Genomic DNA, 24,858 nt, shown 5'->3' on the forward strand with positions numbered 1-24,858 from the left:
TATATGCGTGAACAATAAGAAGGATATATATCAACACTAAATTAATTAAAAAAATTGAATAAAATGGAAATTGTGGAGTTTGGTGTAGTATGTACTCAGTTTCACCATTTTCACAAGTCTATGTCACTGCTTTTCTTTTCATTTTTATTATTAATTTAATTTTTTCGTAAAGTTCTAGACGTTTATTGGAGCCTGCACAGATAGTTTGTACTTGACGTGGGACATGAAGTGCACTTTTCAACTTAGGTTATCGTATATAAGTATCCCGAATCTTTGTAAATGACCTAAGAGCATCTCCAACCATCTTAGCAATAACCATTAGCTAAAATATAATAAAATAATAATTAGCTAAATTATACATAATCAAAAAGGTGATTTGCTCCAACCATATTAGCTATAATAGTTATCTATATTCAAAAAACAATATTTTATCTCAAAGTAAACATAGTCTGCCATTCATTTGATTAGCTGGAGATGGAAGGAGATGAGGTGGAGTGGCTTACAGATCTGTACATGTTTGACAGATATAGATAAGCGGAGGGTGTTATGTAAAAAAATTATTAGCTACAGACTTGCGTTGGAGCTGCTGCTTTGCTATCTCAATTGCTAAATGAGTCTGCCATGTAGGATATTGCTAACAGATGTGGGCTGATTGGAGATGCTCTAACTGAAAATCATAACTAATTAACGGTAAAATTGTCAGCAGAGTTTATTTATGAGAACAGTTACTTTGATTCGAATAAATTATAGCATTCGTCATAAATATTTGTAACCCTAGATGTCCGCTGATAGGAAATATATATATTAATATTTTTATATTTATGAATTCAAAATACGATTATAAGATTAATTTGACAAATTAAGATTATTTTAATAAAATATATTATATTAAAACATATTTGAAGTTTAATTATCCGATATATAAGTATTATTTAAATTTTTGTTTATATTTATAAATATTTATTTGTGAATTTAAAAAATAGTTATCTATAGATGTTACAATATTCTTATATTATTTTAACAAAAATAATTTTATTCAGACTTATTTTAGATTTAAATATCTCATGTTTATGTATCCTCTAAAATTTTATTAATACATGTTCATATTGATATATGTATATATAAAACTAATAAGTTTTAAAAGATTAAGTATGACACGTACTAGGTAATATAAAAGAGAATCTAAAATTTTATATTTGAAATTTTTATTTGATTTGTCTTAATAGTAATAAAAAGATTATATTAATTTAAATTATAAATTGTACTATTTTTTAAGGAGTACTGGTAGCATGAATGTACTAAAATTATATATTGCATGTGTTTTGTTATCTATTATTACATTTAAGTTTATTGTTTTCTAAATTGAATATTATTTAATCGTAATTATATTATATTTAATGGTATTTGTTCATCCAAAAATAAGTATATATGATTTTTCAGTATTCAGTCTTATTTTACAAAATCATTCGCATCAATTAATTTAAAACTAGCGTAATTTAATACTAAAAACATAATTATTTTTATATTGATCTATGCACTAATAAAGAAATTTATAAATGTTTTTGTCCATTTTCGAGGTAGTCCGAGGGGTTTCCACTGTTTTTCTCCGATGGAAAGCCCCAGCCCCTTTGTTTTTTTCATCTTCGTTGATTTTCTTCAATAAAACTCAATTGTTTTGGATATTTTGTGCTTTTGGAGTGTGTTTGTTTGTCTCTCCTTTTGAAGTGTTTGGTTATATATTTGTTTCGTTATATTTGGATTTATTTCATGTGGGTTATGTTGAGAATAATTCCATTGATATTTTTAGAGATGTGGAAAGTCCGCGTCAAATATCGGTCTGTGATAATTATGTCAAGAGTTCGCCTCTCACAATCAAAGATTGTTGATTCGTTAGGGGTTTACAGTTTATAGCTAGTATCCGGTGTGTAGATAAGCTTAGGTGTCGCTCCTCCAATCTCAATCTATGAGGTTGGGTTTTCTGAATACTGGTCTAACAATAGCTTTTATGTGATAAGGTCAATTGCGATGTTGGTTCAATTTGGATTGCTTGGAATATCTTTGATTTCATTTTTAGTTTTAAGAATTTTTAAATTCTATGTGTTAAACGATCAGGAAACATATCAGCTAATTGTTTTTAGTATGTTATTTGTTTTCTTACCTGGTTGTATCTGCCGTTAGGGGTTTGTCTCCACTATATTGCTCTGCTTGATAAAAATGTTTTTATTTTGTAACCAAAAAAAAGACATCTATAAATATATAAATACAAAAATTATTTCCCTCCTTCCTCCTTCATGTTTTCCCTCTTTTCCCAAACTATAAAATTATCATTAGTTTGTATTTCAATTAAATTTAAAATATAAACAATAAAATTATAAAGTATATCTAAAATTGAGAGCTACTTGAGCTAAAAAGGTAATAACTTGTTTTCACAATATTTTCTTAAAATGATTATAGCTAATATGCACTTCAGTGTGTCATATAGATTTTTTAGTTGATAGATGGTGATGGCCGGAGATGCTCTCAGAACTATTATGTATACTAGCTCATGGCCTGTGCAACGCACGGGATCTTTTTAATTATTTTATAAACTTTTATTCTTAATATATTTAAACGATAAAAGAAATTATTCATCAATAATAAATCATAATTTTAAATTGCATAAAAATAAATTAAGAAGTTATATTATTTTTCAAGGCAGAACTGTTTGTATCGTACTAACCTCTTGTCTCGTCCTTTTGGTCACGTCTTTGTCATCGCACTTGTTTAGTAGCATTGTTATATTGTTCGCAACATAATTTATTATGATCAACTCTTTATTGCTCTTTTATGTCTTTTTGAAATTATTTCATGAACTCGTATGATCATTTTTATCCCTCTAATATATTTATATTTTGATATCAACAAAATTTTACAAAATGATTTTTACAAAGATGAGAGGAGAAATTAGTAAACTTGATGTAGAGTGATTTATGTTCAAGATCTTGGCCAGTTTTAAATTTGAAAGATTTTGGTGTTGTCGGGATCTTAAAGATTATGCTATGTATACTATTTTTGGTTAATTTGTATTTGTATGCGATAATTTTGTATGTAATATCAATACATGTGATGCCAACTTCTGTTTAGATTATATTTATAAATGTATTTTATTTTAGAATTATAATATCTAATGTGATTTATTTATTTTTCTAAAAATTCATATGGTTCTAGAATTAGAATTGATAAACATAATTTGTTTTGAATTAAGAAAAAAAGTCATAAACATGCAAGAAGAAAGTAGAGATTATTTTAGATCAAGAAACGATTTTTGTTTTCGTTCTTCACATAAATTCGGCTTATTAATTTTAATATTGTGCATAATATTATTTTTGTTGATATGTTGTTTAAGAAAAATATATTAGAGAAAAATAATTTTGTGGCGATACAATTTATATGCTTCTGCAATTAAAACTGATAAAAAATATATATTTAAGATTATAAAAACATAAATACTATATGTTAGAAGTAGAATTTGGTTTGGATTAACAAAAGGAATCATAAGTGTGCAAGTAGATATTAGTTACCTTATATAATAATACACAGTTTTATTATAATCTAACGATGCTTGTTTGATCTGTATACGATTCAACGGATGATAATAAGATTCTGATAGTAAAGAGACCATGCAACCATACAGCCAAATTATCTTCCTCATGCTTATAATATATAAGTATATAATTGTTATTTTAAAATTTGAAAAATTATTAAAAAGGTTAAAAATCCTGATCAGATAATTTGTCAGGCACGTGGTTTATAAAAATAATTAAGACAAATATTATAAAAATTAAAAAAGGAATTATAATAAATAACAATATTGTTTATAATAATATATACGGTGATTATGGCAATATAATGAATTATATAAATTTTGACCAGAATGATCCATAGTACAAGGTTGTCTAGATAAACTTAAAAAATATTATTTCTTGTTTAAATTAAAAAAGTGAGATAAATAAATCTCCTTATCAAGAAAAGCAGAACTCTTGCCAAAAAAAAATATGTTTGACAAACAGGCACATAATATCGAAAAAAAGTAGTGGTATAATTCGGGCTGAGCCAACTGAGTTTCGAGCCGGACGTAATTCGAGCCGAAGTTAATTAACTAATCGAGGCTAAATCCCTGCCCGAACTCGACTCATTTAATTTCACGAGTTGAGTCGAGCCGACTCGTTTAGCTAAATGAGCCGGTTTTAACGAGTCAGACAAGCAGCTCGTTTAATTTTACACTTAATCTAGCCTAAACCTCTACCCGAACTTGGTTCGTTTAATTTCATGAGTCGAGTTAAGCATTAAACAAGCCGAAACCTTTAAACAAATCGAGTCTAGTTAAACGAGTTCGAGCCGGGCGAGCTCGCGAGCCACCGGACTCGAACTAGAGCTCTAAAAAAAACCATGTTCTCGAGAGTCGAGATTAGTTTAGATTCGCCAAAAACGGCCCCAATACCCGATTATATAAAAAAAAAAAAAAAAAAAAACACACCGGAAATATACAGAACTAACAGGAGTGAGTCATCATCTCAAACGAGATTGAATCTGCTGTGGAGTGAATACAACAGTTAGGGTTTTGATCTAAGAAATGGCCTTCTGGTGGCCTTTGATCGTAATTGCTCTTGCTTGCCTTCTTTGTAAACTCCTTTTTATGTTCATTCCCTCTAATGTCCCTTCCATTGATGTCGACGCCTCCGATGGTCTCTTTCTCTCTCTCTCTCTCTCTCTCTCTCTCTCTCTCTCTCTCTCTCGCCCCCTCTCTCTCTCCCTCTCTCCCTCTCTCATGTAATCTGATGGTGTATACTTTGATTTGAACTGTTGCAGTGTTAGACGAAGGAAATCAAACCAAGGAAAACAGTTTCATTTATGTAAGTACTCTTTATATACTGAAATTCATTAACTGGCTGATAGTGTAGTTTATCTGTATTAATTGTATGTGTTTTGAAGTGAAATGAGTTACTGTACTAAATACATTTGCTAATTTTTGTCTGTTTTTCTAGTGTTATGACCATTGGGGGTATGTTATGATGGAGATCAGGTTTTACTTAGTAGGGTGTTTGGAATATTGGAATTTGTTCGGACTTATTGGCTATGTTTATTTGCGTTGTAATTTTTCTTTACTTAGAATTCACATTCATTTAATCATACTAGATCCTTTGATATAATCGCATGAACTATTCTCGATCACTTCAGTTTATATGGAATTTTACAATCCAGCCATACAGTTCAAGTTTAGGTGATATGTTCCTATAATCTGGAATTTATTAATCGGCTGAAACAAAGTAGTCACCAGGGTTTAGCCAGTGGCCCAGTGCAATGTGTTTAAGTTAGTAGTTATAAATCAAGTGGATCTACTTACTTGATTGTTTATGCAATATAATACTAAATGCTAGGAGAGTTCACATTTTTCTTATTGGGGTACCAAGGAGTCATTAGGAGTTATCCTCACTTAGTGAGATGATTTTGAGTGGATTAGTTAGCTGTTATTTTTACTGCTGCACTGAATTGGCTTAGTGAGACCTTCTACATTGCATTTGTACATGGTGTTACTAGCAGAGTCCTAGCGTTCTTATAAAATTTTGGTACTGGTTCCCTCCATTCGTCAACGGTGAGAAGTTGTGAACCTCTGTTGTAAAACTGCAGGCAGTCGCATATTAAGAGTCAAGACAGAAGTCGAACATGCATTTTTTGTTAATATCGAGCAAAGGTTCTCTGTACAAGCATCATTTAAGTGTTGTATGTTAAGTATTTCTCTCTACACAATTTAGTAATATCAATCTAATTTGACATGCAAAGCTCGTTTATAATGCTTGATAGTTCATGACATCAGATACTGCTATTATGGTTGCTGATTCCTTGTCAGTGAAGGATTCTTATAGAAGCACCCTTTCAGCCCTCATGTCGTAATAACGTCGGATTAGATTTATGGCATCTACCGTCACTTATATTTTCATTTATGTTTTTTTCCAATGCAGATACCTTCTAGACGGCAAACTGATAAAGTTCAGTGCTATGAACCTGCAACAATGAAGTACCTTGGTTACTTCCCTGCACTGAAAGCTGACGAGGTTAGTGCTCTAGTGATATGCATATTCACACAAGCTACAAGGATATATGTGGTTTCGTTGCTAGGACTTATTTTCACTAGTACTCTCTGTACTATTCTCAAATTTGCTTACTTGTTCCTTTAAGTTGTTTATTCATGTATCATTGTCAAGGATCTTCACATGCACATGAATACTTTTGTTCATAATTGATTCAAACTGATTAGCTCTAACCTTTTTTAGGTCAAGGAGAGGGTATCTCAATCTAGGAAGGCGCAGAAGATATGGGCAAAGAGTTCGTTTAAGCAAAGACGTCAGTTTCTTCGGATACTTTTGAAGTATATTATTGAACATCAAGAGCTTATATGCGAGTAAAGCCCTCTCCTGAGTGATTTTTCGTATTTATCATTTTTTACTGGCTTGTGTTTATTATTCTGTTGTATAACATTATAATCTCTAGTTAACTATTGTGATAATATGTGTGCAAAATAAAAAGTATAACTTGTGATCATTACAATATACAATTGCTGCATCCAAGTCAACAGTCATGGGTAAGGATCGCGAACAAACATTGTGCTTAGTTTCATTAATGCTTGAATGTTTCCTCAAAATTGTTCTTGTTACTTCTGTTTGGCTATAGAATATGTTCCAACTCATGTCGCACCTGAAATAGATTCATTATATAAAGATGTACTTACATAAATGAGTTCCAAACCATCACAAGCCATTTTATTAATATATTCTAGTGTGTTGGTCCTTTTTCACCTCTTTCATGAGTTTTACTGTTTACATGTTGCATGCCCGAATAAGGAATAACACTTCTCTAATTGTTGCTCATTTTGATCAGAGTCTCTTCACGTGATACTGGAAAGACACTGGTAGATGCTTCTTTGGGAGAGATAATGACAACATGTGAAAAGATTACTTGGCTACTTGCAGAGGGTGAGCGATGGCTAAGGCCTGAATACCGGTATACCACAATATTTTACCCTTTTTTTAAGTTTATCTTAGGACGCATGAGATAAATTTGATAAATAATTGTAATTCCTAGTTTCCTATTCAACCTTTTACTGAAAGGATATTGATTACAAGTTTATCGGTATATACTTCTACCAATCGTCATCTACACAACCTTTGTACTGGTGTTTGATTATGCATATAATTACATCTGTTACCTCTTATCTCTTCTGTGCCCATAAAACTATGTTTTCAGTATTTCAAAATGTGTGTGGCGACTCTTTACTTTACCGAATGGAAGTCTAAATCAACCAATTCTTAGTTGTTGTCACTTAAAGTTGCATTGAGATGTTATTTTCACCTTTTTTGTCCTCAGTAGAAAAACTTTTTTAAAGGTTCTGTGAAAATAAATAATACTCCCTCCGTCCCACCAGATTCTTTACAGTTTCCTTTTTGGGATGTCCCATCCAATTCTTTACATTTCAAAACTTACCAAAAATAGTAAATGGGTCCCACCACTTCCCAATTTTTCCTTCCTTTTCACACTACTTTTACTCCCTTTTCACACTACTTTTACTCCACTATCTCTCTTTTATACATTAAAAATTGATGGGTCCCGCCACTTCACCCACTTTTCTTTCTCTTTTCCACTACTTTATACATATTTCTTAACCTCCGTGCCCAAACCAAACGTAAAGAATTGGCTGGGACGGAGGGAGTATTAGTATAACTTAGCTGCACAGATTTTTATGTTCTGTGGTATGTGTAAGCTTGTGTGTGCGGTGTAATCCTAGTAACATTAAATATGATTTTTATTTCAGATCTTCGGGAAGATCCATGTTCCATAAGACATCCAAGGTTGAATTTCATCCCCTGGGTGTTGTTGGCGCTATTGTATCATGGAACTACCCATTCCATAATATATTTAATCCAATGCTAGCTGCTGTCTTTTCTGGGAATAGCATTGTTATCAAGGTGCCTTGCTCTCTCTGAGATCTACTTTCCACACTGATTTCTTCTTTTTCCCTCTGCTAAGCAGAGTTTTTAAAATTTACACAGGCCAAATTGTTTAATTGTTGAGTCTGTGATGATTAGTGAATTGTGTGCTTGTGATCTGTGAACTTGTTAGAATTAAGAGGTATGCTTGGGAATTACCTTAGATTCCTGGACCTTCCTACTTTATTATTGTTTTTGCAATTTAGCTATGTCATCTAGACGGGCACCGTGCTGTTAAAATTGCGGCGAAAGCGCAACTAACTTGCCTCGAACCCTTTGAAGCGCATCCTTCAGTGAGGCGTGTGACTCATCTACTAACGTGAGAGGTGCATCTCATGTGAGGCGACAATGAGGCGCAAAGGGAGAAAGGCACAACATATATGAGCCCTTAAAATATTCCCTCTGTCCCAACCATTCCTTTGCAGTTTCCTTTTTGGGGTGTCCCATCCAATTCTTTACATTTCAAAACCTTCCAAAAATAGTCAATGGGGTCTCATCTTGACCTTATCATCACACACATGACTACAGATCTGGACTACAGTTCTGTTTTGCTTATCTTTCAAATTTTGAATGCATTAGCAATAAAATGCTAGATTCTATGGAAGGTTAATTAATGCTTACTTTTTGTGTCCTAATATTAGCTATTTATGAATCAGACCACCTTGGCTGACAGCAATTAAAAGCTTACTATACAGATGCTGACTTTTCACAACTTATGTTCTGCTATTATATTGCTAAGAAAACACGTGTGAAATTGTTCCTCTTACTCTTACTTCACAGAAACATAAATCGTTGTTGCTCGAGTGAAATCAACAGCTAACTACTTTTTCCAAAATCTTTGCATTCAAAGTTTTTGGCTTCAATTCTAAGAAGCTTCACAATTTAATCATTATCAGTTCTAAAAAATAACATCATCGTAAAAGGATGAACTGTACTATAATATGTATGCACCAAATGACTACTGAGTGGTTTCAATTGAGCTATGCGTTTTGTTGGTGTAGGTTTCAGAGCATGCTAGTTGGTCCGGGTGTTTCTATGTGCGCATTATTCAAACAGCTCTTGCAGCTGTAGGAGCCCCTGAGAATCTGGTTGAAGTGATAACTGGGTATGCTTATACTTTGTGTAAATATTTGCATATCTCTTATCAAATTTCTAATTTAACTCCGTTGCCAGCTTTGCTGAGACTGGAGAAGCACTTGTGTCCTCTGTTGACAAAATTATATTTGTTGGGTCCCCTGGAGTGGGTAAAATGGTATGTTCTTTGTTTTCCTGGAAGCATGTTTAGAACTGCCTAGTTTTTCCATTTTAGCTTTTCTTTGCTATATCTGCAATTACTTGTCAATTTACAACTGCATATAATAACAAAACTCACACTTTCTTCATGCCCAAGAAAGTTACTCATTTCTATATATATGTGTGTGTGTGTATATATATATATATTCGTTTTAATTAACTACTGCTGCCAGGAATTGTCTTTCTTGGCAACTAGAAATTTCTCTGGGGTTATTTTGGTTTTCTTCTTCCTGCTGGCCTCTCTATCCTTAAAGGAGTTCCTCACTTAAATTTATAAAACATGGAAACACTCTGAATCTTAGAATCGTTATTTCTGTTTGTATTGCGGAAAGAATGTCCATAAGTTTTTTTGGGGGAACTTGTGAATTTTTGTAGTCATATTTATCACTTGGTTACAAACTTATCTTAATACAGATAATGAGAACTGCTTCAGAGACGCTGATTCCGGTCACACTTGAGCTTGGTGGAAAAGATCCATTTATTGTGTGTGAAGATGTGGATGTGCCACATGTAAGCTTTATTTCTGTCAATTAAATTTACATGTATTTGTTGATTTTTACTAAAAGTTAAATAGAGGATGTCTGCCATTAGAGGGTGTCAAGTGTAGTTGATTGTGAATACATGTGTGATTCACAGGTTGCGCAAATTGCTGTTAGAGCTGTTCTCCAGTCTAGTGGCCAAAACTGTGCTGGAGCAGAAAGATTTTATGTTCACAAGGACGTTTATTCTTCCTTTATTGCGGAAGTAGTTAAGATCGTAAAATCTGTTAGAGCTGTAAGTATTCTTTGTAATCTTATTTTTTTAAATAAAATATCCATGTCTTTTGTTATTGCTTTTTTTGCAATGCTTAGATCAAATATGCATATATAATAATAGATTCTCGTTCAAGAATAGTTGTGGGGATAAGTACCCAAAATAAGACCCTTTTGTAGAAACTCATTACATGCTGACACTGACTTTTATTAGGAAAACTGAAAAAGTAATCCGCTTGTGTGTGCAGTTTCCTTTCGTACTTAGAATTGTTTTGCTCGTCTCAGTAATATGAAGGCACAACTCAGAAAAGAGTATAAGAAGTATAAGTTATGAGTACATAAGTAGTTGTCTGTCCAGTTATCTTATTGTCATCAAATGTGATTTCTGACGGTCCTGAACTTCTTCAGATAGTGATGCAACGCTAAAATTTTGATATGCTTATTCTTGACATGACAATAATCATATGTCTAGTAATCTGGAACTGTATTTTTTACCCGTAGTTCATAATAGTTGCTTGTACTTCATGATATGAGTCATCTAATAACTTATGCAGGGCCCTCCACTAGCTGGAAAGTATGACATGGGAGCCATATGTATGCAAGAGCATTCTGAAAGGCTTCAAAGTCTTGTGAATGACGCCATAGACAAAGGAGCTGAGGTTGTTTGTCGCGGAACTGTTGGCAATATAGGTGAAGGAGCTGTTGATCAGTACTTTCCTCCTACTGTCATTGTGAATGTAAACCATAAAATGAAGCTGATGCAGGAAGAGGTAATTCAAATAGTCAATAATCAGACAAATTGATTGAGCTTAATCATTTGTTGAAATGAAAATGTGAACTTTTGTTTCTGCTTTACATTGCCAGCAAACCAGCAAACCTCATTTAGATGATCTGCACTATAATTATGTTTATTCTTTTCCTGGTTGCGTATAAGATTTCTAGATCTTGTCACACTGACAGGCTCAGAAGTGTTTATACATCTATGTAATGTGGGTAAGAGTTCTTGAACAAATAGATGACTTAATACTGTCTTCATTTAATTCTACATGTAGGCCTTTGGACCAATTATGCCAATAATGAAATTCAGCACCGATGAAGAAGTTGTCAGGCTCGCAAATGACTCAAGATATGGCCTTGGCTGTGCTGTCTTCTCTGGCAGCAAGCACCGTGCAAAGCAAATAGGTTCACAGCTGGAATGTGGGGTTGTTGCGATCAATGATTTCGCTTCAAATTACATGTGTCAGGTAAAAGTTTAGGTTTGGTGGTGAGACTGTTAATTTAGCATCTGACTGTAAAAATGGTTCAATAGATTAGTTTAATAGAATAGTTATATCTACTCCATTGGTGAATAATTAGCTGAAAAGGTTTTACTTTATTCAAGAATGAAAGTGGGAGTTATCTGCCAAAGGACAATTGTAACTTGATTGGGGGTGCTTGATATTTTTTTTTTCTAATTATCTCTATTTTGCGACGACATACTTCAGCATTCAGATTATGGGTAGATCTCTCAAAGTTTAAACTGATAAATGCTACTCCACTGAAGACTCTCTTTTTTTTCCAGTCTCTGCCATTTGGTGGTGTTAAAGATAGTGGATTTGGGAGGTTTGCTGGTATTGAAGGGCTCAGAGCCTGCTGTCTTGTGAAATCAGTTGTGGAAGATAGATGGTGGCCACTGATCAAAACAAAGATACCTAAGCCTATTCAGGTACTTTTTTGACTTTAATTGTAAGTCAATTACCTGTTCATAATCTGACAGTCCTTTGTATCTCTAGTATCCTGTTGCAGCAAATGGTTTTGAGTTTCAAGAGTCACTTGTTGAAGCTTTGTACGGTTTGGATGTTTGGGATCGTCTACGTGCAGTGGTAAAGGTATTGAAGATCTTAACTGATCAAAATCAGCCGTCACCTTCCAACAAAAAGAGAAGAAATGACTGATGTTTTGTATCGTAGATTTGGTAAAATAGATTTGGTAATATGCATCTTTTTCCTTAGAGAAGTTCTATTCATGGACAAAATTGATCAGTGTCTCAACAAGCACATACTTTGTCTCCATCGTTTTGCATAGGACACTTGTACATTTTGAAAAACTTGTGCTAATGTTGCAGATCTGCAGTAATATTTAAAAAAAGAAAGACTGTTATTTTGATATATTTGTTAAATTCTAATATATGGATGTCTAATATATTAAGATAGATTGTACTACATAATATACAACAGACACATCAAAGTTTTAGTAAAAATCTTTCATCGGTGCTGGGAGAAAGTATTATTGAAAACAGGGTTGTGAAATAAACTTCAGTGCAGATTTGTTGTTAAAATTAGTGTTAAGGGTTTCCTATTTGCAATTAATTATTTGTAACATATTGTGTCAAGGGTTTCGTATTTGCAACTAATTACTTGACGTACCTTGTTACCGTTATGAAAGTTGTCAAGTTATCTTAACAAAAGCTATATCCAGAGTAGAGATGTTCAAAAAATCCGAAATTTGATCCCAACCGATCTGGAAAAAAGTCCGAAAAACCTGGTCCGGTTCGACCTGGCCCGCAGACCATGAACATGCCTCCTTTTTTTCTTGAAAATCCGGCCCGAAACCCGAAAAGCCCGGATAAAAATCCGGATTTAGAAAAGCCCGGATAAAAAAACCCGGTTTTAAAAAAAGCCCGGTTCGACCCGGATAAAAGTCAGGATTTTTTCGTAAAATTCTGATAAAATTTCAATTTTTTATAGATATAACTTCAAAATATAGAATTTTTTAATAATTTTTTTTAAAATTATAAATATTATTAGGAACATAAGAATATGTATTTGGTTGATTATCAAATTATTACACCATATAATAATCGTTAGAGCTAAGTCTCATCTTTGTTTTGTAAGTTTGTGTTTTCAGTACTGTTGATATACTAAACTAAAAGTTAGCCCCTTTTTTTTTATTTTGGTTGTCGAAGCTGGTTTATGTATTCAGGCCACTGAGGGAATGATGCATATACTCGATTCCTATTCTAATATAATCTATAAGAAAAGCCCGAATAAAATCTGATCCGGTCCGATCTGACCTGGCTTGAGGGCTTTAAATGGATCTAATATTTTTGAGGAAGCCCGACCCGATCCAACCTGATTTTTATAAAAACCCAGCCCGATCTGTTTTCAAAAAATCCGGGCTTTTTAAGATCCGGATAAAATCCGGCCCCACAGGCCTTTTGTGCATCTCTAATAGAGGCTACTTCACTTGCCTCGAAGTTTTTTCTTTTAAAAAAGAGAGCGTCTATTTGATCAAGTTCTTTGTGTTCTTTGTTTGTTTGTACTAGGATATGTTACAAGTTCAATTTATTTATTTGGGGATTGTACCTTTTTATTTTCCAGGTAAATGTTGACGTTTATACTATTCCTTCTTGTTTTTTATATATGACATTTTGATTTTAACAAACATCTTTTAATGACAAAAAAACATCTTTTGATGAGTTGATCTGATAGTAAAAAATATTATTTTTTGTTAAACTTTTTTTAATAATTAAAATTTGATTATATATCTTTTTCAGAAGAAAAAAAAATAAAAAATGATAATTTCAACAATCCGGTGAAATTACTTAAAAATATGTCAAAAATTAAAGTGTCAAATAAAAAAAATACAAAGCACATTCAGAACATTGGGTGCACAATCTCTACTGGAGGGGCCAACATTCTTTGGTTGCACTTAGGTGACACATTGATACTTGATAGTGACCGACACACTTCCTCACAATGTGTACATTCCTGAAGGCTCAGGTCGTTTAACTTAAAAAGACAATTTAAAAATAATTTCGCTTTATATAATTTGGTATTCTAGCAAAGTTTAAGGATTTAACAGATAAATTTTGCTACACAAATTTGTACAGTTTATATATCAATGAAAATCAGGTATCAGGTATCCATGTGCCTGAAAGCAAGCTGGTGACTCGTAAAAAGCTACAACTTGCGGACAAATTGTCCGGTCGTTACAATCACATATTACTACTCTTCATACAGTTTATCTACTAACTAAACTTCTGGCATGCCAAAGCCAGTTCTACCCTGAAGAGAGAAACTTGGTATATGATACCTTTGTACTGGTGGAAAATATGGTGTTGACAATGACCTTTAACCTTGGACAACTAGTTTCATTTGTACGATCCTTTGACTGTCCACAACTCCCATGAGAACGAACTTCAATGTCAAAATGTCATCTTAAACACTGCAACGCTTCTCATGACAACATGACTTGATGTTATAATATCATCCGAAACATCATAATTCACTCGCACTTTAGTGCTCTAGTTATTTCCCAATTCATGGAGTCAGTCTCCTGCGCTAAAGTGTCATCAGATACATTACTCTGCCTTTTACAGTTGACTAAAGCAACTGTGAACCTCTCATGTTCATGCTGGATAGACATAGGATACATATATTGTTCTTCCTGATAATCAAAACAAAAATGTTACAATAAACAAATTGCTATCAGTATCTAAAGTCAATAGATTGTCCCAATAATTACCAAGGCTTATTAAGATTTGACAAGTGGAAAACATGAAAAAGAAAAGGTAAGAACCAAAAATTGACACTTGTATTTCTAGTTTTAAGATACACCGACTGACCGGATACACTGTTTAATGTGTAAATACTATAAGTATAGTCTGTATAGAGTTGGTAATAAAGGATGCTATACATTTTGCACTGGGACAAGCTTCTGCTATATACCCTTTTTTTGGTCATGTTTTCTGGGTTCATCTTGATTTATTTATAATATTAATCACAGAAATTCAAAATTTGGTAGAATTCTTAATTTTAGTTTTTTGCGGCTATAAGTATGTCTAATGTCTATCTTGCTCTGGCCAAAAAAAAATATATTGGGACCAACTTGCACAGGTATCAATCAACAAAAATGATTTTTGCATGCACGCCCCTGAGCACACACCAACACATATATAGTATATAGAGGGAGAGGGAGAGAACACCTCAGGTAGCTCATCAAATTCATCTGGTGATATCTGCAGTAATTCAGTAGCAGCATGGCCCGTACACCATGCAGAAATGTTAGCACTTTCATCTGCCACATTTACCTTAAGGTGGAAAGCACGCGCTACTTCAGAATCACAACTACAACAACAGAAGTTGCATTCATAAGCCCCACTGGATGTCTTGTTTACATAATGACCGCAAAGGACGTGCGAGTATCTCGTGGTTACAAAAGGAATCTGTTCCAGCCAAATCTGACATATCTAAAAATGATATCCAGGCATTAGAAACCAGCCAGATTAGAATATTTAGTTGCTTTGATGTTACTACCTTGATTAAAAGAAGAGTACAAAATGGATGTCTATGAATTTCAGTTAAATAAATTAAAAAGGTTAGGTTTGTCAGAGAGGTCATGTTAATCAGTAACCACAAGGGTGTATCAGATACTCCTACAACTGATTTTCACATGAAGAACTTATATACAGCTTTAAAATATTTTATTATGCAATCAACTTATATATTTGTTATTTCCATGATTACGTGGATCAAGTGTTTACAAGTTTGGAATCATATTTTGCATTCCATCAACACATTGAGAAGTGACAGGTATACAAAAAAGTAAAGTGGTTATGGTTTGTCACAAGAAAACTTTGATATCATCTGTTAAAGAATCTTCTTCATCATAGAAAGTATCATATAGAGCCACATTACATTTAACAATGCATGTTCACTGTCATGGCATTGCTACTTGTATTACTGAAGACCAAAGTATCATTCGCAATTTTAATATGCAACTAGTCAACTACATTATATGCAGATTCTTAAAAGCTGAGGGTTTGTATACCTTTGAACCCCTGAGATTAGGGGTGGCAGCAGTGGCACCCAAGGGGTGGGGTCCAGCCACCCTTAGATAATCAGAATATTATTCATATAAACTATAGCCTTCTGGTGTAAACCGTAATATGCTAGAATATAGAGTGTACTACAGGGATTTGTTATGCATTTTTGCTCAAACCATATTTGCAAATGGTATATACTAGCCACTAGGGACGTTTGGTTTGATTTACTCCAGTATATAGAATACTCAAAATGACGAATACTGACCTGCTCGCTAAACAAATGAATATCAAATTCCGAACCAGTGTTGTCGAAAGAGTGCCTACGCGCAAAGCGCCTTGACATAGGTAAAGCCCAGCAACTTTAAACAAGCATGTGCTTGGGGTCTCAAAGCACGAGGTGCACAGAGGTGTGAAACACAGAAAAAGTGCACTTTCGTGAAGCTGCAAATACTCCCTCCGTCCCACAATACAAGTCTCTTTTGAAAAAATTAAGCATATTAAGGAAACGTTAATTAGATAATATTTTCTCACTTGTACCCCTAATAAATGCATGAATTTAGACTCTTATTCAACCCTTATTAACTGTTATACAACTTTCAAGAAGGGTAAATTTGGAATAATGTCAATATATTTGCATTGGAAACTAAAAGTGGACAAGTATTATGGGACAAATTTTTCCCCAAAAGAGACATGTATTATGGGACGGAGGGAGTAAATATAAAGATCGATGTTACTAGATCTGTTAAAGGCCACCAAACTTGTATAACCCAAGAAGAAAATAGAACATCAAAACCAAATAAACTTAAAAAAGAACCCTAATTTAAGATCGTTTAACAACGAGCGGTTGGTTGGAAGACAGTTGGGTAGTCAGATGCATCTAATGATCTTGTCTTCTGCAGTGATGATGGTCCATGGATGAGGATGGACAAATGCTGCAAAAGTTCTGGTGCTGGAGAGCCTTTGCAAAACTCCGAGTCACAATCAAAATCAGTCTAACCGGTGTCATAATCAATCTTATGCCTCAAAATTCAGGTTATAGGCGTTCAATAGACAGAGACAAAGAAAAGGGAGAAAAAGAGAAATGGAAAACACTTCAAGATGTTGATTTTTACGAAGATGATACATTAGAATTTTACCAGTTACAATGTCGGAAGCTGGAACTTCTATGAACTTTCAATTTCAGATATTGATGTTGGGTTTTAGGATCATAGCCCCAGAAGTGTGATATCATGAAGTACAAATTATAAATTCTGCTATTTTTGCCCCAGAAGTGTGGATTAATATGTTATGAAGTACTCCTATAACTAATGTTATAAGTCCAGGTAATTTCATATTAAAACTTAAGTAAATTATCTTGGAATTTTACTAGCGTGGATTAATATGTTTTGCGTGCATGACGCTTTCGACAACACTGGCCTGGGCTATAAAACACCGCTGAATCTGCCTTTTCAATATCCATGGAGAAAAAAAAAATAGTAGTTCCGTTTGAAACCAGTGATTAATATAGACCAATGTTTTTATCTTGCATGATGAAAAGAGGCAACAAAAATCAAATGAAGATAATATTCGAGCTATTATTTTTAAGTCATATTACTTATTAAATTTTGGGCCTTCTAAAGAGAATAATGAATACTGGAAGGTGCCGTTTAAGGGAAAGAGAAAGATTTAAACCCATTGCCTTTGTTGTTGTTTGTTTCATTAAAATTGTCATACCCTTTGACTCTTTTTAGTTTTAGGTTTACCAATATCCCTTCTTATCCCCCACAACCCACATGGTATTTGTTTTCCCTTTCCTAATTAATTTTCTTTTTATTTATAATTTATGCCTAAAATCATTAAAAAAAATTATATGTAAAACATTTTTAAAAAAATAAAAACAATATTATTTTAGTTTTTTATAAATTAAAAAATTGATATGATTTTATGTCAATGTAATAAGAAAATTAATGACATTTTTTAATATTAAACAATATTAATTTATAAAAAAAGAAATAAACTATATTGTACAAACATAAATATATTTGACTCTTGAAATTATATAATACCGAAAAAGTCACGTATAAGGATATAATCATATAAATTTTTCATTCCTTCCCTTTCTCCTCTCATTTCCCTTTCTATGCTCCTTTCCGTTTCCCCGGAGCGAACCAAATGGCCCCTAACTGTTCTTGCACAATTATGTAACTTCTATATATTGTAGGCATCCTAGGTACTCATGTACTACTGATTTCTGAAGGTTTGTACTCTGGCAGTGCAATTGATCCTCTTTTTTTGGGACTAAGAAAGTAGAAAATAACCAAGAATTGACGTAATTTTGTAGAAGGAAGCAATTCAATAAATAAAAGAAAACATACATATGTACTGCACATTGCATCTGATAGTTCAGAAAGGCGTGATAACTTTTGGAGACAATATGAATTTAGCAGTGCTGGCAAACAACTAAGATTGACAAACAAGGATCCAGTAGAGTCCTCGAACCATAAAACTTCAAGTCTGCTAAGAATTAAGCGACCACACAATGAGATGTTTTACCTAAAGTTTAAGAATATCGTTGAAAAGCGACGTAAATTAATGTGTGATATGTGAATGAGAAAGCTTTCAGTTTCCCAACCCTTCATTATGTTTCTTTGGTGAAATAGCAAGGTCTTAAAAGTTTTGGTATTATTGCACAAGTGACAAAGACAATATTTTAAGTAGTGTAAAAGCCATAAAAGTATACTCACCGATTATTTTTTTTCTTGGTGCAAGTCAAGCCGGAAATATACACGGTGTGACCAAGGCCTAATCTTCCAAACGACCTGAAAAGCCTGAATAATTTAGGACACAAGACATTCTTTTGAATGACTGTAAAATACTTTATACGAAGATAAATAAAAGCAGTAGTACCAAGAACTAACAAAATGTAGTTTTGCCCAAATAGATCCAGTAGTCTCTTTCACCCTCATAGAAAAAATGGTCTGTGAAGAACTTTGTTCTCTTTTTATGTCTGTAATTGTACCGTAGAGGCTGATTCCTGTCATCTTGTCACGGAGGTCGGTCACAAGTGGCTGCAAGAATTTAAAGGGTAAAGATGCGTGCATAAATTGACAATTTACTATATACAAGGTATTCGAAGAAGAAAACATCGTGATACACGTCGATATCAGATAGTACATTGCAGAAGTTGCAACTTGCAAGAGAATGAGATCTAAAACTGGATTTATTACCCACTTAGTTATGTGTATGTGTGTGCGCACGCATGTTACATTATACAAGTTAAAAACATAACCTGTAACGAGTATGCTGAACTTTTTCCGTGTGGCACTTCAATTGTTATATTTCAAGGTTGGTCAAAACTTGGCAGTGGCTAAATTATCCTATTGAGGGTGCATAAACAATTGAATAGATGATAGATCTTAAAAGCTTGCAACTTTTTAGAATGCATTATGAATGTTTCAACTATACAAGTAACTGTCCTAGCTACCCACTGTAACAAATCCACACTTGTTTGTTAAAGAAACTAGGAATATAAGTATGTGCTCTGCCAAAAGTAGAAACTTGGAAATCAAAAAAACTTACTCGAAAAGGATAGTTACTGAAGTCAATGGAACCTAGAGAATTACATGGCAAGGTCACTTGAGAAAATTGAGGACCCTGGCTTGCTTCTGATGCTTTCAACAATTTTGATCCTTGATATCGACTTTGTGTCAGTGCCACAGAAACCTGAGAGTGTCAAAAGTCATACTCCCAAATCCCAATCAAGATTGCTCTGTGTTCTACAGATTTATGACTGACCTGTTCTTCATGGTGCAGTAAAGGCACCATATAAAGTTGTGTTTCACTACCATATTCAAGAGAAAACTCATTAAATGATTCCAGGCTTGCAATAAAGGGTCTATCCAGAGCAAGCATACTTCCTACACTGAAAGGTTTTGCATCGTGATCATGTGGAAATATAGGTAATCTGTTCGTAGTAAAAAAGAAAGAGTCGATAATACTGATCTACCTTAAACAATTGGCTAGTAGAACCTGGTCACCCCACAACAGAAATTTCAACCTGATACCATCATCGTCAACAAGAATGATTTGTTTCCTCTGTATACTGTCCTGGATTTCTAGAGAACCAATAGACTCAATCCTGTAAAAAGAAAAAAAACACTTGAAAGTCTTCCAAAAATGCTGCTTTGACAAATGACAGGTTATGGTACATACTTCCAAGAAAATAAAATTTCCACACAACAAGAATGTTTTTAAGCCGAATCAAGATATGCATTCCAGAGTCAATACTGACCAATTGTAGATCTAGGAAACCAAGTTGCTTTAACTGATCTAACTAACCTTGCATATAATGAATAGGATACACCTTTATTAAAGGCATCAAGCGAAATGGAAGAGAACGAATCTGAACAAAACTGTGCTCCTATAAGCATTGCATCATCATCAAGGTCCTGCATGAAGCTGCAAATTTAACAACCATATAGGAAGGGTATTCACAAACCATTAACGATAATAAGCCAACAGCAGGTCTTTTGTTTAAGCACAAATTCACACAAGTGATAGCAGTCATATGCTCCAACTTCCATGCAATCTTTTTATTATATATGCTCATAATCATAACATGACAATTAACCTAATTTTTCAGTCTTTCATGCTACTGTAAACACATGCAAACCAATAAAAAAAGTGAAGAACTAAGCTTTAAATTTAATATAAAAACAGGCACCATTAGTGGGCTCATTATTGGACCTCTAGTACTCACTTTTATAATAAAAATCCTTAGAACTGCTCTGCAGTCCCCTGACTCTTAGTGAATCAGCAATTCTAAGGCCCCAATGGGTTCATTTAGGGAATGAGCAATGATCTTATTTAGATTGATCTTGGTGAGGAACAGAAAGTTACTTGACTAAGACCCCCACCAGCAGCTCCATCAGTAGGAGGCTGCCGATCGACCCTAAGAAGGATAAGAAAAGAATTGGGAAGGCAGGGCACCTTTTGGAATTACACCGTTTACTTCCACTTCCACTTGAGGTAATGTATGTCAAAGCCCTGCTCACTCTACGCCTCTTAACCTGTTCTTAAGGAATGACTTACCCTCCACCTACGCCCATGATTCTTTTCATTTTAGCTTAATATTTAAAAAGATCAAAGTCACCATATCCATTTTTACACCTTCCCCGCCTCTCTAGAGCTGGCACTTTCGGGTATTGGGTCGGGTTGATAGACGCGGGTCAAAATTTTGACCCAACCCGAAATTGTAATGGGTCAGGATACTCAACCCAAACCTGACCCGCACTACCCACAGCCCACATGTATCCCGAACTTGACCTGACACGTAATAATTATTAATAAATATATATTTTTAATTATAAATAATTTTAATTTTAATATATTAGTTTTCATTAGATCAAAATAAAATATTTATTGAATTTAAATAATTGATAATACAAAAATAATATATATGTGTGTGTGTGCGCGCGCGCATAACATTTTGATATCATATATACATAACTTCGGGTAACTTCGGGTAACTCGAATTTGACCCGCTTTTTTCGGGTTGATTTTGGGTCAACCCGAATTCGACCCAACCCTGAAAAACTCCAACCAGAATTCATACTATCAGGTCGGTCTGATATTACCACCCCTACTCCTCTCCTCATGCAACCATGTGTAACCCAAATGTGGAGAGGATAACTGCTAAAACATTATTAAATCTACCATGCAAGAGATTGTTTTCCATCATTCACCCAAAATATTTGAAAATTAAAAATGAATGTTAATCATGCAAACTAATTAAGAACATGCCTCGTTAATAATTGAATTATGCATGTTTCAGAAATACCCAATAAAGTATTAAACATGTAGAGAAAATCAGTACCTCATTAAGTAATGTTACAATATATTCAGTTGGTAATAGACGTGAATGAACAGATCCGGCAGTGGAGGTTCGAAGATAACATCCTGTTAGGAAGATCTCTCTTCCTTTCTTCAAAATGCCACAATTAGGATCTGCCAAACTGTAATATCTGCTATGGATTGGATATTAGATATGTGATGCATAATGGCAGAATCTTGTTTAAAGGCAAATCATAATATCCATTTCCCAGTGTCCCTTTTTTAACAGCTTCTAGTTCATGGATTTCATCTATGGACAATGTGGGATTTTGCATTTCGACTTATGATAAAACTGAGAGTTGTCTGTGCACTGCAGTCAATATGCTCACTGTTGTCAACCCTCAAGATATCTTCTACAAATAGATGGTGGTATTATAGCCTATATTCTTTCCCCTTTTTTATATCTATAGCAAATCTTAGTGTTTCTAACTCATACGGACAAAAATCTGGTAAGTTTGACTTCCCATTCTATTACTCAGATATGATCAACAGTATCATTTCAATAACCAATCTCATAACTGTATCAATTTGGATGGTCTTAATCTCCTCAAATTTGCCCTCCTAAAAGAAAATGAAGAAACTCTCTTAATTCTGCCTTAACTAGCGAGTAGCAACTGCATTTCTGTTGGCCCATTATACTTCTATGGAAAAGCCTTCAAGGGTCACTCTATATTGTCATTGCATTTAAAGGCTACTCCCAAACAGTCATCGAACTGGTTACATAGAAGGACCATTTAAGAAGATCATTATAGAGACAGGGCAATAGTTGATGAACAAAAGGTCTTGGTATAATACTCTATATTATATACTTGGGTGTAAGTTAATTATAAGTATAGATTACAACTAGATGCCAAGAAGGTATAAAGCAACATCTCAGCAGGTTAGAATCAAATATATTTCTAATCTCCTTCCTAGAAGTAATTGCATAGCCTACTAACGAAATTGGCCCTTTTTTGAGCATGTACAGTTTAAACATCAATATATAATGTAAGCTTGAAAGATTGCTTTTAATCTTATTATTCGAGGAACCATGTACCTGCGATGTAAGTATAGATCAATGGTATTAGAGCTCCAGAAATCCCCCAAAGTAAGAATGTATATGTTAGTCCCTGAGAAAAAAAAATATATCTAAACATTAACAAACACACATTATAATCAAGACTTTAATGTCTAAAAATCACGAGCAACACATATACTTTGATAACTGTAATAAGAATCATTATCAATCCATAGTTTTCATATCCAAATCGACCTAGAACAACACACACACAATTAGATGTGCAACTGATAAAAATTTGTAGCCATACTGTTATGAATTCAGTATAATAAGTAATTGCAACGTATCGAAATCACATCACAAATTTTTTCAACCATAAAGTTGAACACAGACTACACAACGTAGTCATACCTGGAAGAACAAAAGCATCAACAATAACAGCCTCGATAACACTACTCAATGACAAGAAATTCTTCTCGTATATAGCATCAATTGTAACCGTGTTAGGAAGTTTCACTCTCTTGTGCATCTTCGCAAGCTGATTAATACATTCAGGACGCTTCTTCTGAGCGCCACTCCTATTCTGCTCACTCCAAGCCTAAACACATATAACCGAAACAATTAACACATAAAACAATAAATTCCTAAAAATTTAACAAACCGAAACAATTAACACAAAAAAAACAATAAATTCCTAAAAATTCAACATATACACGGACCTGAGAGAGATCAGAGAGAAGAATAGCAGTGGTAACGCCACTAGAATAAGCAATACATATTTTAAGAATGCGAGATACGATCCAGCTCCAACCAGGAACGTTAGATTGTTCTTCGGTTTGTTCGATATCGTAATCAGGAGATAGAACAGATTTTGCGTAATCGATGAACTTGAGAAACGGGTCTGCTTCTTCTTCTTGAACGTTTTCTTGTTCTGTTGGATCTATTTCCATGGCGGAAATTTCGGCGTCAGCGATTGTGTGAAGTTGGGGATTGAAGTGAGGCTTTTTCATTGAAATGAAGAGGGTTTGTGGGCTGTGGATTGAAGTTTAAACCCTAGTGTAGTAGTAGTGTGCAAGTGGGGATGAATCAATCTGGCGGGACTTTTAATTTTTGATAAGTAGCCTCTCTCGGATATACTTTTAATGAAAAAAAAATATAATTTTCAAATTATTTGTATCAAATTGTAAGAAAATATCATCAAACTGAAGGTACAGAATATCATCGAGCAGAGAGGCTCAGAGGCCTACATATCCGACTCACTGTTTCATTGTTAATAATCTTAAGAACGTTTGGCAAAAAAAAATCATAAGAACGCGTATTTTACAGTTATTATATAATATGATTTTATAAATTATTTAAGATTTTAATAAAATTTTAATATTTAAACTTTTGTTTTAGGAAAAAATAAATATAACTCATCCTCGATATCATGTCCTAAAATATGGCGCAGATACCACATTAAAATACTGAATCGCAATGTCGTGTGGCGTTAAGATTTATAACAATCGGACGCACATGATATAAGATATAATATTTAAAATATTTTTTTTGTAAGTATAGTTTTGCTTGGACATCCCCTGATAAATAAATTAGTGTTAAATTATTTAATATTATATTTCTATGATTGTAGGCATTTTTTTATGGGATCGTACAAAACGCTACATGATGTAACATTTCTCTATTCCTAAAAAAATTTATATAATAGTACGGGGCATATGGCTGTAGAGGCAGTATGGGGTTGGATTTGTGAACACAGGCAAAGATGGTACACGAGTTGAGATATCATTGTCGAGTGGTAGAATGAATATAATTGACTTAAAATATCTATGAATTATTAATTATATTTAATTTTAAAAATTATTCAGTTAATATATATATATATATATATATATATATATATATATATTTGAGTCATTAATTTTATTTTGTTTTGATAATTTACATAGAATGATATAAAAATAGATAAAATAAAAGAAAATTTTAATTATTGAAATCCATGTTTCATACCCAACGATATGAAGACCTTATACGTTCTCGATTTGAGAAATGAGGTTAATAAAGAATTTTTATTTATCAAAATCCAAGATATGAATTTGGAATGAACAAAAATATTATATA

General features: G+C 33.5%; 2 protein-coding genes across 6 annotated transcripts; one reads left to right on the plus strand and one right to left on the minus strand.

The window, feature by feature from the left end:
• Positions 1 to 4,449: 4,449 nt before the first annotated feature.
• On the plus strand, positions 4,450 to 12,213 carry LOC108205467 (aldehyde dehydrogenase 22A1). Its single transcript, XM_017375435.2, has 14 exons — positions 4,450 to 4,724; positions 4,849 to 4,892; positions 6,000 to 6,092; positions 6,312 to 6,439; positions 6,916 to 7,038; positions 7,847 to 8,000; positions 9,023 to 9,126; positions 9,195 to 9,273; positions 9,729 to 9,824; positions 9,951 to 10,088; positions 10,621 to 10,836; positions 11,119 to 11,310; positions 11,628 to 11,771; positions 11,839 to 12,213. The coding sequence occupies exons 1-14, from the start codon at positions 4,613 to 4,615 to the stop codon at positions 11,998 to 12,000; spliced, it is 1,785 nt and encodes a 594-aa protein (XP_017230924.1). The 5' UTR covers positions 4,450 to 4,612; the 3' UTR covers positions 12,001 to 12,213.
• Positions 12,214 to 13,914: 1,701 nt separating this feature from the next.
• Positions 13,915 to 23,981, minus strand: LOC108212448 (uncharacterized). 5 transcript variants are annotated; one of them, XM_064081785.1, is made up of 13 exons: positions 23,460 to 23,980; positions 23,152 to 23,338; positions 22,780 to 22,852; positions 21,727 to 21,874; positions 20,190 to 20,299; positions 19,858 to 19,989; positions 19,647 to 19,773; positions 19,431 to 19,574; positions 18,759 to 18,919; positions 18,596 to 18,670; positions 18,227 to 18,368; positions 15,033 to 15,287; positions 13,915 to 14,494 (listed from the first exon to the last, which is right to left on the minus strand). In XM_064081785.1, exons 1-13 carry the CDS (start codon positions 23,748 to 23,750, stop codon positions 14,333 to 14,335), a joined length of 2,007 nt encoding a protein of 668 aa, XP_063937855.1. In that variant the 5' UTR covers positions 23,751 to 23,980; the 3' UTR covers positions 13,915 to 14,332. The 5 variants fall into 5 exon arrangements, 4 of the variants coding, with proteins under 4 accessions (XP_063937855.1, XP_063937840.1, XP_017239665.1 ...); XM_064081770.1 differs by having other exon boundaries at positions 15,033 to 15,296; positions 23,460 to 23,978; XM_017384176.2 differs by having other exon boundaries at positions 15,033 to 15,296; positions 18,227 to 18,365; positions 23,460 to 23,977.
• Between the last annotated feature and the right edge of the window lie 877 nt (positions 23,982 to 24,858).

Source organism: Daucus carota, chromosome 1, assembly GCF_001625215.2.
Source record: "Daucus carota subsp. sativus chromosome 1, DH1 v3.0, whole genome shotgun sequence".
In the NCBI taxonomy this organism is placed as follows: domain Eukaryota; kingdom Viridiplantae; phylum Streptophyta; class Magnoliopsida; order Apiales; family Apiaceae; genus Daucus; species Daucus carota.